At 34.3% G+C, this 12,894-nt stretch overlaps 1 protein-coding gene and 1 long non-coding RNA gene across 2 annotated transcripts in view; both read right to left on the reverse strand.

Annotated features, from left to right (window-relative positions):
• Nucleotides 1-6,964, reverse strand: part of LOC136033610 (transcription factor Sox-11-like) — a 29,746-nt gene extending 22,782 nt beyond the window's left edge. Inside the window, exon 1 of the mRNA XM_065714399.1 lies at nt 6,805-6,964. Coding sequence (XP_065570471.1) covers nt 6,805-6,894 — 90 coding nt within the window. The 5' untranslated portion in view covers nt 6,895-6,964. The remainder of the gene's footprint in view (nt 1-6,804) is intronic.
• A 2,054-nt stretch (nt 6,965-9,018) lies between these two features.
• LOC136033611 (uncharacterized) overlaps nt 9,019-12,894 on the reverse strand; it is a 31,722-nt gene continuing 27,846 nt past the window's right edge. Inside the window, exon 3 of the long non-coding RNA XR_010618972.1 lies at nt 9,019-9,224. This is a non-coding gene — a long non-coding RNA (uncharacterized LOC136033611). The remainder of the gene's footprint in view (nt 9,225-12,894) is intronic.

Below are 12,894 nucleotides of genomic sequence, written 5' to 3' on the forward strand. Positions count from 1 at the left end.
TTTATTGTTAGTACCTGATCTGAGGATCATGTACCGCTCGCCGCAGATGGTTGGCAAGTACTAGGTGACTCCATTCCTGTGCTACCTGACCAAGTTGGTCTGAAGCTGGCAGATGGGGACTCGTAATAGGGGAAAATAATGATGAGCACCTAGACATTACTAAGGGAGGTACTTCTAAAAAAGGAAAAAAGAAATTTAAGCCCTTTCTCAAATTAACAAGCTCAGGGGGACACCAAACCCCAGCAGCTAAATGGGTGTAGAGGCAATGGGCCTTTGTGGTCTGAGAATCAACTCTGTTTTGTAAATCTGTCCGTAAAAATAACGATAACAATAATCTACCCTTTCCCAAAAACACAAAACCTGCTTACGTGCAGAGATGGCGGCATAGCTTTCACCTATACGACTCAAGCACATAATGTTTGTTACCAGGTGTAATTTTATGGTTATTTTAAAGACGTAATTTACTTTTTGGAAGTTCGAATATTGTTTGTGGTTGCAGTTCAGTAAAATTTGACACCTAAAGTTTATGACTCGATGTTTATTGTCTTTTCAATGTTCATTTTTCCTGAAACGAGTTAGTTTGTCTTTTCACTCAAATACTATATTTTGGCATGCAATTTAATAAATTTTAACGATCTTGCAATGAAATCGTTCCCAAGAACAAAATCGTTAACATAACCAAGTTTTTAAATGCATAAACTTGAATTAGCTGAATTCATGATTTTGCTGAAAGGGCTAAATTTTAAAGAAATTATATGTGGTTGTGACTTTCTTAAATTGTCATTTTTCTTCGTCTTTACCAACTTCTGAATGGCTACCATAAGATTATCCTTAATTTCTACATTAGTTGAATTTCAAAACAATTGCTGTCATTGTTGTAATGACATAAGCGTGGAACCAGAAGTGTCAAATTTAAGGGCAGTTCCCCCCCCCCCACAATGTAAAAAAAAATACCAGTGGCGCCAATCGGGGAGACCCAAGAGGACATCCTATATATTACTTTTTGAGGAAGGGGTATTCTATCCCACCCTATATTTTACACCCTATTTGGGGGGAGGGGTATTTTAATTAAAATGCCTTTTTTGCCATTTCCGTTGAAAAAATCGAAAAAAAGACAATCCCCCCACTCTTAAATTTGGAAATACATTTTCCCATCCCTAAATTTGCATGAATTTGCGCTACTGCTAATTACATGAGCGCAGGGGCAAAAAAATACCGATGGAAAGCCTTGGTTTCATTTGTACGCCCCCCCCCCACAAACATTAATTCTGCATCCGCTTCTGTATAAATGAAAACAATTTAGTGGAAGATAACCTAAAAACTGGTAGAAAAAAGGACGATCAACGAGCACAGAGTTCATTGACGCAACCCCCCTTCAAAACGACTCCTAATTGCACAACTACAGGCCCAACAGTTCCATACTAGTCTAAATTATAGATAATTGTTAATTTATAATAAAATCTTATTTTGGGGGATTGAAGTTTATGAGGCTAAATTTCGAGTATGATCGTCTTGGAACAAAATGCAGAATAACCTTACTCGAAATGTTCGAGTAACATTACTCGAAAAAATATCCGATTTCCACTGAAATTTTAACCAACAGGTTTTTGAGATTGTTGGTTACAAGGTTATAATTGTAAAACAAAGTTCCAAACCAAAACAAGATAAGCATAAATGATGTTTGATTTCTGCCTAAGATGAAAAAAAAAGTTTGAGATGGCTAGGCCACGTTGCGGATGAAGGATGACAGATTGCCGAAGATTGTCCTTTTTGGCCAACCGTCTGGGGCTAAACAGAAAGCAGGTCGTCCCTGTCTGGGGTGGGAGGATGTCATAAACAAAGATTTAAAGGAAATGGGAACTTTCTGGGAGGGTGTAAAGAGGAAGGCCTTGAATACATTGATTGGATGAGGAGCGTGCGTAGCTGTATTGGCCTCAGGCGGCTTCGTGCTGCAGTGAGTTACTATTGGTGGTAGTAATTTCAAAGTTGAGTTTAGACTTAATTGAGTAGCGTAAAGTAAAAGACCGTTTATAGCTATTTGTCCAAACAAGGCTCACTCGCTGCCAGCTACGAGGACCGAGCAGCAGATCCAAGCCAGTTCTCAAAATACCTAACAAATCTAAATTTATTTGTCGGTAGAGTATAGGGAGTGAGGGACCCCAAAGAGAATTTTTGAGAAAATTACATTGTGGCATGAACAATAGCAGAAAAACGGGAACTTTACTCCCGTTTACTTTGGGGAGCTTTGCGGGAACTTTATTCCCGTTTATTTACAGTCAGAAAAAAATGGCATACTCTCTGGCCAATTTTATATGAGCTTTTGCTGTTTTTGTGTTTCCGACACAAAATTGTTTTCCCCTTTCCCTCAATTTATTGGCCAGCTTTCTTTTTTTTCGTCAAAATGCGAATTCGGCCCATCTTGGCTTGTCATATACAGTTTATTTAGATACATATCTTATGTTATATAACTACGATACAAAATAGGCCAAAAATCTTATTAACCCAGGAAATTGTATCTTTGAAGAATAGTCTTCTTCCGTGTATTAAAAGAACAATGATGTTTCTGGGGAATTTCTGGAAATCCTTGTTAAAAAAAAATGTATCCAAGCCAAAGGATCAAGGACTGGCAAAGAAGAAAAGAAAATGATTACAGTCAAGTCTGATAAAAACCAGTTTGACGATGAATACATGCAAGACTTTTTCCATATATTTTTTCTAAATCTGTTTTGATATTCAAATTGCCAACCAATAAAACAATGACGCACATAACAACAATTTGAAGGACTTTGTGACTCAGCAAAACAATAGTTTTTTTTCAATTTTTTTCCAAATCTGTGTTCATATTCAAATTATTAAATAAACAAAATATTGACGCACAGGAGACCAATTTGAAAGACTTTGTGATTCAGCAAACAATAAGTAATTTGAAACATGCGAATCTTTTGGAGAACAAACGCATTTACTGATTCCAGAAATAAATCTAGTGCGAAGGGTCTAGTGAATAGGCTATAAGACAAAAGTAACTATGACTTCTTTTAATTTCCAAACGGCCGAACTAGTCTACTTGAAAAACGGGGGTAGAGGGAGCCGCATACGAGGGATACCATAAGATTGACGGAACGGTACCAGGAACATGAGCCTCATCAACAAATGGTACTCATGTATTATTGTATGTATATCAATATGGTATGATGATATCAAATATGTATATATCATGGATTATATCAAAATGGTACTCATGTATTATCCAGAACACACTCGAGAAGTGAAGTTGGATTAATCCTATCGAAATATACCAAAATATTATAAAAATACAGCGCTTTGGTTTATTTAGTAAAATAGTTTGGGCTGTACATTTGTACATTAGGGGGTGTGAGAGTAAAGTAACCTAACTTAATCTAATCTCTTAACTTACCCCCCCCCCCCCACTGTGCAAATATACAGCCCAAATTTTGCAAGTCCAATCCATTCTGCCGTCCGTTGTTCATTTTTGTGGCTATGAAACCGGTTTTCATAGATCGTACATTCAGCAAACTTCTCGAGTGCGTTCTGAGTAATACTGGAGTACCAATAAAATAATAACAACTAAAATGTTTATATCCATAATCTTTAGTTCAACGCGAAATTTAACCATAGAGTGGTTCCATGTCATTAGCAAAGGTTCAACATGAGAAAAAAATTAATAGAATTCTTGGCACTGTGAATGGAAGGGATTATGACATAAACTAATCTTTCTTTCGTAGTGATTAATGTTCCGTAAAGCCTTTTGAAAGATCTCATTTATTCATTAAGTAACCCGTGAGTTGCATTGAATTATATGAAAAACTTCACCAGCCATAAAAGTGTTATTAAAGTGGGAGACTCAACCTTTTAGATTGGCAAAATAAACTCGCTTAGCAACTTTGTAATGAATGATGAGATTGCGAAATGAAACAACCGATTATGCTATTAGAAGCATCTTTTGGCAAATCCGATATGAGTAAAATTCGAATTTAAAGTCGGCAAATTCATCAATATTCAACTCACCGATGATTATATATAACAATTTTTAAAAATTGGTCAGCTCCTTGGTTTGTGTTATTCTGAGAGCGAACCTATGAAACAGACTACTATGTACAGGGAAGTAAAAAGGGAGGGGGTTCCTCATGTTTTCCTAATGTTGGGCCCTTCTTAGCCAGTTTTGAAATGATTTTTGGTATTTAACTGTTAGCCAGTACAAACTCGAGGATCTGGATCTATAAGATCAGACAATAACTAGTTTATTATTGTTTGTATACGGAGACCATTAGCTTCGGCTCAGTGGAAAACTAGCATGCAGCCCTTCTATACCTAACCCCTAACCCCCCTAATGTGCAAATATACAGCCCAAATTATATTTATTCTATCTCCCAAGCGTCTCAATTGTTTCAACCCCCCATGCGTATAGATACAAATTCTCTGGCGTCTACTGGCTAACGGATAAGTGCCAGATTTTTTTATTATGTGACCCCCCACCACCAGTGAAAAAGAAGTTTACGCACTTGTCCGACTTAACCTACCAAGGGGGTATGGAAGATTAGAGGCACGGAAACGTTGCCAGATATAGGACCACATCCAGAAATATTTATATACATACTTTACGTCTCGACAAAAAAATTAAACCCCCCTCTTTCCAAATTTGGAAAACTTTAGGCTATAGAATTTTCTTGGTAGCCCTGTGAATGATTCACAATAAATCATGACATCAAAAAAATGGTTATGTTGTAATCTTGATTAAGTATAAACCTGATGATGAAGGGGGCTTTGATTAACGTCCATCGAAACTAATTTCAGCATTTGTGACTGATTCTCTGTTTATACTAATTCTAGAAATTGAAAAAATCATACTTCTTAGATATAAAAAAGTGAAGGCTCTTCTAAGTAACGAGTTCATAGTTTGTCATTTAAGCATGGTGACTCTCAAGATATCCTTGACATCCTGGAGTATGCTGTACACTCCATCCCCAAAGGGAATCTTGGTTACCTGGACAATAATGGATTTTGTCAATTTAAAGGACACTTTAGTGACCACCAAGAGGACAAGAGGTATACGGTAAGCAGAGTTGAAGGGGGTGAGTTTACACTTCTTCGTATATTTTAGTTAGGAAACTCATCACTGAATATATTATTAAGCTCTTTCCAAATACAATAATCTTTTCTGGGGAAAATTCTATTTTGAGCCCTTAATAGGGCTCCAAAAACTGACTTATTATCTTACCTATAGCTTTTAAACTATGATGTGAAGTTAAAGAATATATTAAGAACTAATTATATAGCCTATAAAAATTAGCTTTTAAATGAGTCCTTAAACTGCGTAAAATTCTAGTTTAGCTACTTTTTGCTATCTTGGTGAGGGGTTAGGTTAGGAAAATGAAATTCTCAGCAATGAATCCAGGGCTAAAATAAAATTTTACCCTATGATGTTTCATTGCTATTCTAGCAACAAAACAACATAAAAAGAAGCAGAAAAAATGCTAAATGTAATTTTTGTTGTTGTTTAAGATGGGGGCTGCAAATTTCCTGTTTGGGGTTCATCAATCGTAATTTCAATAATGTACTTTTTTTTGTTGTGATGCCGTTTTCGCAAATTTTGTCTGAAAATACCATTTCTACGTATAAAAATACTTTTCGCTAAAAGGAAAGCTTTCAAAACGCATGTCGTGCTGCTGGAGTGTCGACAGCTTTTGGAATTCTGTTGAATTCTGTTACTAGCAGCTTTGGGACTTTTTCCATATCGTGTGTCCGCTTTCATCCTAGCTAAATAGTATGAAAAATTATAATTTTATCCCGGAGGCATGGAAGCAAAACTGGACTTGAGGAGATGCGGTTGGAAACACAGACCATATTACACCCTGCAGTAGGCTACTGAGGATTCCACCATCAGAAAGGGGTAAAAGCTGGTGGGAAATAAGGATATACTTAATCTGTCAATTGGGACTTCGCAGTTGATAAACCAACCTATGTGATATGCCACTTTTTCGACGAACACCCTCAATTTGAATTTACACACCCCTGGGAACAGGTATGAGTTTGCCACTGAATAGGTGACCGAAACCAAGTGTGGAGCCAGAGATTGGTAAGGTGGCGAAGGATTGTTAAGGACCCAATAATTTGGCTTAAAATTTTACTAGATAACATGAATTGCTTTTTCAAAACCAAAACCAGAGAAAAAGAAACAGAAAACTTAAAATTAATGTAAAATATTGGGTAAACGTTAACAGTTCACATAATTGACTTGCCAATAAAGTGAACATACCGTTCGATGCCTTTTTTATGCTCTTTACGAACATAATAATCGCTTCTATCGCACATTCAAATTTAAGCACTTTTTAAGCTCTTGAAAATATCAAATTTTCAATTGAAGTTATCGGTCGTTTTCGAAAAAATAATGCTACATTTTCTCAGTGCCAAAAATATCTATATTTACGTAAGGTTATGTTAAAAAGTGCTTAAATTTGAATTTGCGATAGAAGCGATTATAATATTCGTAAAGAGCATAAAAAAGGAACCGAGTGGTATGTTCACTTTATTGGTTAGTCCATAATAGGCCTATGAACGTTTACCAAATGTTGTTTTGTCAATATTCCAATAGGAACCTGTCAAGTAGGCAAATTTCTAAGACACAAAATCAGCCAAGGGTTAACAGAGTAGCTTGGTAAGACCTTCCCAAAGTATGCCCTAAAAGGGCCACTGCGTGAATCCCTAACCTATTTGATGAAAAAGCACATACTGGATTAGGATAAAAATTTAGCCTTTAAAAGTTGTGCACTAAGGGAAACAAAATACCTGAGTAGCATCTGTATAAGGAGTTGCTGATTTGGTATCCACAATCAAGGATCCAAAAACTATTGAGTTACTTCTGCCAACAATACTCATTTCCACATTATTCTATTTATTTTGTATCATACAGTCTAACTTCGTTTTAAATATCAACTGAAGTTGAAGGGTGTACGGATAAAACGAATAGATGAACTATACTCCGCACTCAAAGCGATTGACCAATAGAATATTGTGATGTATGAACTAACGAAAATTTCGTGCACCAAGTCTGAATACTTTCTTTTCTTTCACGGAGAACTTTTATATAAAAGTAGCTAGGCGTACAATTTTTTTTTACTTTTTTGAAAGACTATGTATGTATCTAATCAGTAATGTTTTTATCAATATCTTACTCGATCTGAAACTTTAATAATTAGAATACTACTCAGACTTCGAGATCTCGTATCTTTATAATTTATAGATCTTGAGTCCGAAAATAAGCAGTATAATGTTTTGCGTCACACTTGGATACGTGAAGATTTGCATGGCAAAATTTATTGGCCTGGAAAACAATAAATCTTGTAACCCTTTTTCTGTTTTGTTCCATCTTTTAAAAAGATGAAACATGCGGCCAATTTAAGAATCCAAACACAGGGACAGGGTTGTCATAAAAAATCAAAAGGTTTACATTTAGCTAGATTCCAACTTATATTAACCATGGAAAAATCATTGTAATTAGTTTGCGTCCTCAGAGGAGGATGGGGTATCCTCTGTCCAGTTTTTAATGAATCCCCAGACAAAATGCAAAAGAAACACAACAAATCTAAAATTTACTGATGACTAAAAAGAAAACAACTTTAGCCATCATGCAGCTCCCCCTTCCTTCCCCTTTAAAAAATCCTTTCGAAATGTTATATTTTACTTTATATATATATATATATATATATATATATATATATATATATATATATATATATATATATATATATATATATATATATATATATATATATATATATATATATATATATATATATATATATATATATATAATAACCAACTGCACCATCAAGCCGCTTGAGGCCAATACAGACACGCAAGCTTCACAGCTGCAAGCTTATCAGCATACAGCGTTTTGTCATAAGTAGCTTGAAAATTTTCAAGGAATTTTCTATGTATTAATTATGTTTAGTTGGAGTAAAGGCAACAGTCAAAAGTTTTTTGGGCAAAGAATATGACACCTGTTCATAATTTTTATTAAAAATAATCCACTTTTAAATATAAATTTAATATTTTTAGCCGTGCTAAGACCATATGAGCAAACTGTTTTTTTTTTTTTTTTTTTTTTTTTTTTTTTTTTTTTTTTTTTTTTTTTTTTTTTTTTTCAGACTTCCAGACTACTGGCCGTACCAATTCCATTTTAATTTTTTTAAATTTTCATATAATTGCTTTCAAGTTTTATTTTCAAGAAATGGTCTTTTTAGTCGTAAAATAAACTAATATACAAAAAAGAATACTACATATTTTGTCAGCAAAATGCACTTTCCCAAAATGTATTCTATTTTATGGGGATGGGGAACAGGTCGACAGGTCCCTCATATTAATTATTCTTTGAAGTAAATGTTCTACTATATATATAGTGAGCATGAGTATGAGTTCTAATATGTTGGGCGTTGAATATTCCCGAAAATTAGGTTTCCTTTAGCTTTTGACCTATTCACCAGTCCATAAGAGGCACGAGAAGAACATGAGGGCTGATAATTGCTTAGTAAATTCTTTCGTGTTTGCTCCTTACTTTCTTAGAAAGTTAGACAAACTGGGGGTCGTTCTAGAATGTGCTACAGCAAAGCTTTTGAGCAATCTAGAAGATATATAACAAAAAATTTAATCAGTTCATGAAATTTTAGGGCGAAATGGACAAATACAACCAATATTAAAATGTCAACCCTCTTTTTTTTTATTATATGTATCATTGTCTAATCTGTGAGACCTCCACAAAGAGTTATTGAAAATGGCCCAGACTCCATGTCCTTCCGTATTTGGGTAAACTTTCCCCCAAAAAATATGAAATACTCGTACTATGCGCATGAAAATCTGAAGATAGTCGAGGAGTGACAACCACCTCAGTTTATGTGTAATTACTTCCTAATTACTTCCTTACCTATGTCCCATTAGATTAGGCCTGCATATAAATAAATAAAAAAGAGACGGTCGTCAAAAAAGGCTTTTACTGACTTACCTTAGGCTCACACAAAGGTTCATACAGGAGCGAAGTTCGCTCATTTGATTTCGTAACACAGGAGCAACTTCTGTTACTCAGGAATAACTGGCAGTTTTTAATCCCGATTGCCGTAACGAAAATGCAGGGCCATAATCCAATACAAGTTAGAACCTACCTTCCCAAAGAAAATTTGAACTTGCAAGAGTTAGATCTTCGGCAATTTAACCTGAAAACGTAAAGATGAAGGTAGAAGTAAGGCAAAGAAAAGGTAAATGTAAAGGAAACCACTAGCACTACTTACAGTGTAGCGTCTGGCAGCCCCTGACTTTTGAAGCATCTGAAAAGACAAGTATGTAGTATTCTCGGGTAAAAAGAAGTAACCAAGCGATAGATGTCGCTCGTAATTTTGTTTTCGCCGATAATGTCAGTTGCAACATTTTTAAGCATCCGATACTCTTTGATACGGAAGATATTTGAATTTCTACTTCTAAGATGTTGATTTTCCAACTTCAATTTATGAACTTTCAAAAAAATTCGATACTGGATGTAAATGGTCACAAAGCAATAGGATCAAACCTAAAATTTCTGTTTAAGTGTTTACTAATAAACATTTTCATTGTAAAGAATTGTTTAAAGTCAAAATCGCTTTTGCACAAAATAGGCCAAGGTTAGCTTGGGAAAAAAGGCTAATTAGGCTAGTTTATTTGAACTGGTACGCATACTGAAGATTAAAACTGCGTTCTTTACCAACCTCTACATATTCAATTACATGACATGGCAAATACATAGCAATTCTAAGGCAAACAAAGTCCATAAACGTTCGTGCTTTAAGCACCAGGGCCAGTTTCCCATGCTTTTTACACCTGCCTATGAAGACAACATGTTGTCTGAGCTGTTGTAAAGGGGTCTGATTCGAGACGGTTGCCAAGCAAAAAGTATTGGAATAAATAGTAGCGAAATATTTACTTTTGGGACAAGTTTGTTAAGGCTCGATCATCTCCCACTTCAATAAGCTGTTATATGATCTTCAGTAAATGCTTCAGAATAACTAAAAGGAACTTCTCTAACTTCGTTTACTATACAGTAAAAATTTTTCTGCGTAGCTGCTGTTAAATACATAATTTAAGATTTGAGAGGATTATTCAAAGTCAAAATGATCATAAATAGAGATATTTAATTTTTTTATGATTTTTTAAACATTTTTTATTTAACTTTTTTGGTTTTTAAATGGAGTTATTTGTTATATATAGCTACTTGATCTTTTTTTATCCAATTTTGAGTTAAGATTTTTTTTTTTTTTAATTTCTTTGATTTAAATAATTTCCTTTTTATCAGCGCTAAGAATGTCTTGTTGCATACAGGCGACATATTCGCTTGGTTGTTTTCCTTCATTCTTTTCTTTCTTTTGGACATAGAACCGTTGCTTTCATTATTTACTTGTTGGTTTTAATAATTTAAGTAATAAAAGCATAAACACAATAAATATATAGATAAAAGCTTATGTATATATATAAATATATATATATATATATATATATATATATATATATATATATATATATATAATATATATATATATATATATATATATATAGCAATCAATCTATTTATTCAACAAATAAATTTACAACAAAAACACTTCAACATAGACCCCTCCGTAAGGATCTATGGCCAGGAAAAAAACAGGGGGGAAACAAAAATGAAACAAAAAAAAGAAGAGTATACAAAAAAATAGTATTCTAACTCGAGATTGCTATGAAAGATTGCTATCAAACCTAACGTAAACAGAAATTAAAATGAATAATCAAGTCAAGCTTGTTAAAACAACAGATATTACTGTGAATGAATAAATGAAACCTAAAACGAACATTAAGATGAACAATCACGCGGTTATGAATAAATATTATCAATAGCTGTAATTGATAAATAATATCAATAGATTAAATTAGTTATAGTAGTATATCGTGAATTAATATAAGGTTTGTGCATGGGGGACAACCCTTCCCAACCCTTCCACCCCTTCTTTAAAGCTGCCCGTAATAAATTCGATGTTAAGGGCCTTGCTGGTCGTGAGGTATATATTTTCGATGAATATTTAGTATGAAAGTAAAGAGTAACACTAAAATTAGAAGCTAACATAAATTATTACATATATGAGGAGACCTAACACCCTCCTGTACCCTTTACTTATCCTAAAGTCTATATTATACATAGGGGCAGATCCAGAGGCCGGTTTCAAGGGTACCTTCCAACCCCTCCCCCTCTCGCTGCTAAAGTCCAGAAGTCACGCTAGTAAAGACTTGGAGGGGCAAAAAAACGCAATTTGGGACACCAAGTGTCGTTTCTGCCCCCGTTGAACCGTTAATTGAGAACACAATCAGTATCCATAATATGCTGAAAATGTGGTGTAATGAGCAAGAGTGGGCTTAACAGGAGTGGTAACCCCGATCATAATTATGATAATTTCTTCTAAATTTAAATATCGCCCATTCCAAAAATTTGAAGAAAATATTTTTTTGTTATTTAATATCAGTCCTTGTTAATATTTTACTAAGTGTTGTCTGAAATATAGTAGAAGGCTTCTGCCTCTCAAATCTTTGTTAGATATAACAAAATTAACTTTTACATAACAATACTTTCAAAATGATAATCATTTCCGAAAAATATGCATTTTTAAAAACATTTTGTTGGGTCTGAAATCCAAATATCATTTTAAGTTTTCAATCATTATTTTGAGTTTTTAGTGGGGTAGGGGTCCAGGCAATTCCTGCTCCTGGGGAAATCCTTTATACCCGTGCAGGTAATTGTATGCATGGTATCTTTTATTTTACACCCTAATTGCTCCTGTAATGAAAGGGAAGCTGTCACTCCTTAGCATTGCTTTTTTTTGTCCAATCTGTTTTTTTTGTCCAATCTGTTTTTATGTTTTTTTTTGTTTTATTAATTTTTTTTCATTATTGACATAAGAAATAACTGTGGCTCCATTGAAGCTCTTGACAGACTTTTGAAATAAATATTACCTTATCATCCAATTTTTTCTATAAATGAAGAAAGTCCAGGAGGAAAAACTCTTATATTTTGATGTGACCTATTATGAAAATCTGAAGAACCTGGTAAGAGGCTTTTTAAGACTCTAGGCAATCACTCCTTGCAAAAAGCTTTACTTAAATTCTTCCAAAGTTGATAGATAACTACGCAACACTGTTTAAAAGTATGCATTAAAGCATATCCTGTGACAAATACACTACTACTAACAACTCACTGCAGCACCAAGCCTCATGAGGCCAACACAGATACGCACGCTCCTCTTCAATCCCAATCTATCCGAAGCCTCCCTCCTTACACCCTCCCAGGAAGCTCCCATTTCCTTTAAATCTTTTCTTATGACATCCTCCCACCCCAGGTGAGGACGACCTGCTTTCCGTTTAGCCTTAGACGGTTGGCCGAAAAGGACAATCTTTGGCAATCTGTCATTTATATGAATTATAGGCTTAGGTTTATAAGAAAAAGTGTTTAGTGAGAAAAATTTCTTAGTAAATATTCTTCAGAAATGGTAACTTTTACTTGAATCCAAACTCATCATGCTTTATAATCAGAACGCGAAGTGTCTACCTATTCCGAAAAGTTTCTGAAACCCCCTCAAAAACGGTATCAAATTGAAAGCAGTTAGTCTGAATGCTGTCTCTGAAATCTGGAAACATATTGCTTTAAATTTCATAGTAGATTTTTTACATCGCTACTTTAAAGGTGCCATTATAATGTATATTAACTTAAAAACCTATTTCCACAAAATAAGTTTTTCAAAGAAAAGTAAAGAGCTCCACTAAACCAAAAATGAGCAGATATAAAGTCAAATAATGCTCCAAGCGTAAAACTACCACAAATCACCATCAATA

The sequence above is a fragment of the Artemia franciscana genome, chromosome 12 (assembly GCF_032884065.1).
Source record: "Artemia franciscana chromosome 12, ASM3288406v1, whole genome shotgun sequence".
In the NCBI taxonomy this organism is placed as follows: domain Eukaryota; kingdom Metazoa; phylum Arthropoda; class Branchiopoda; order Anostraca; family Artemiidae; genus Artemia; species Artemia franciscana.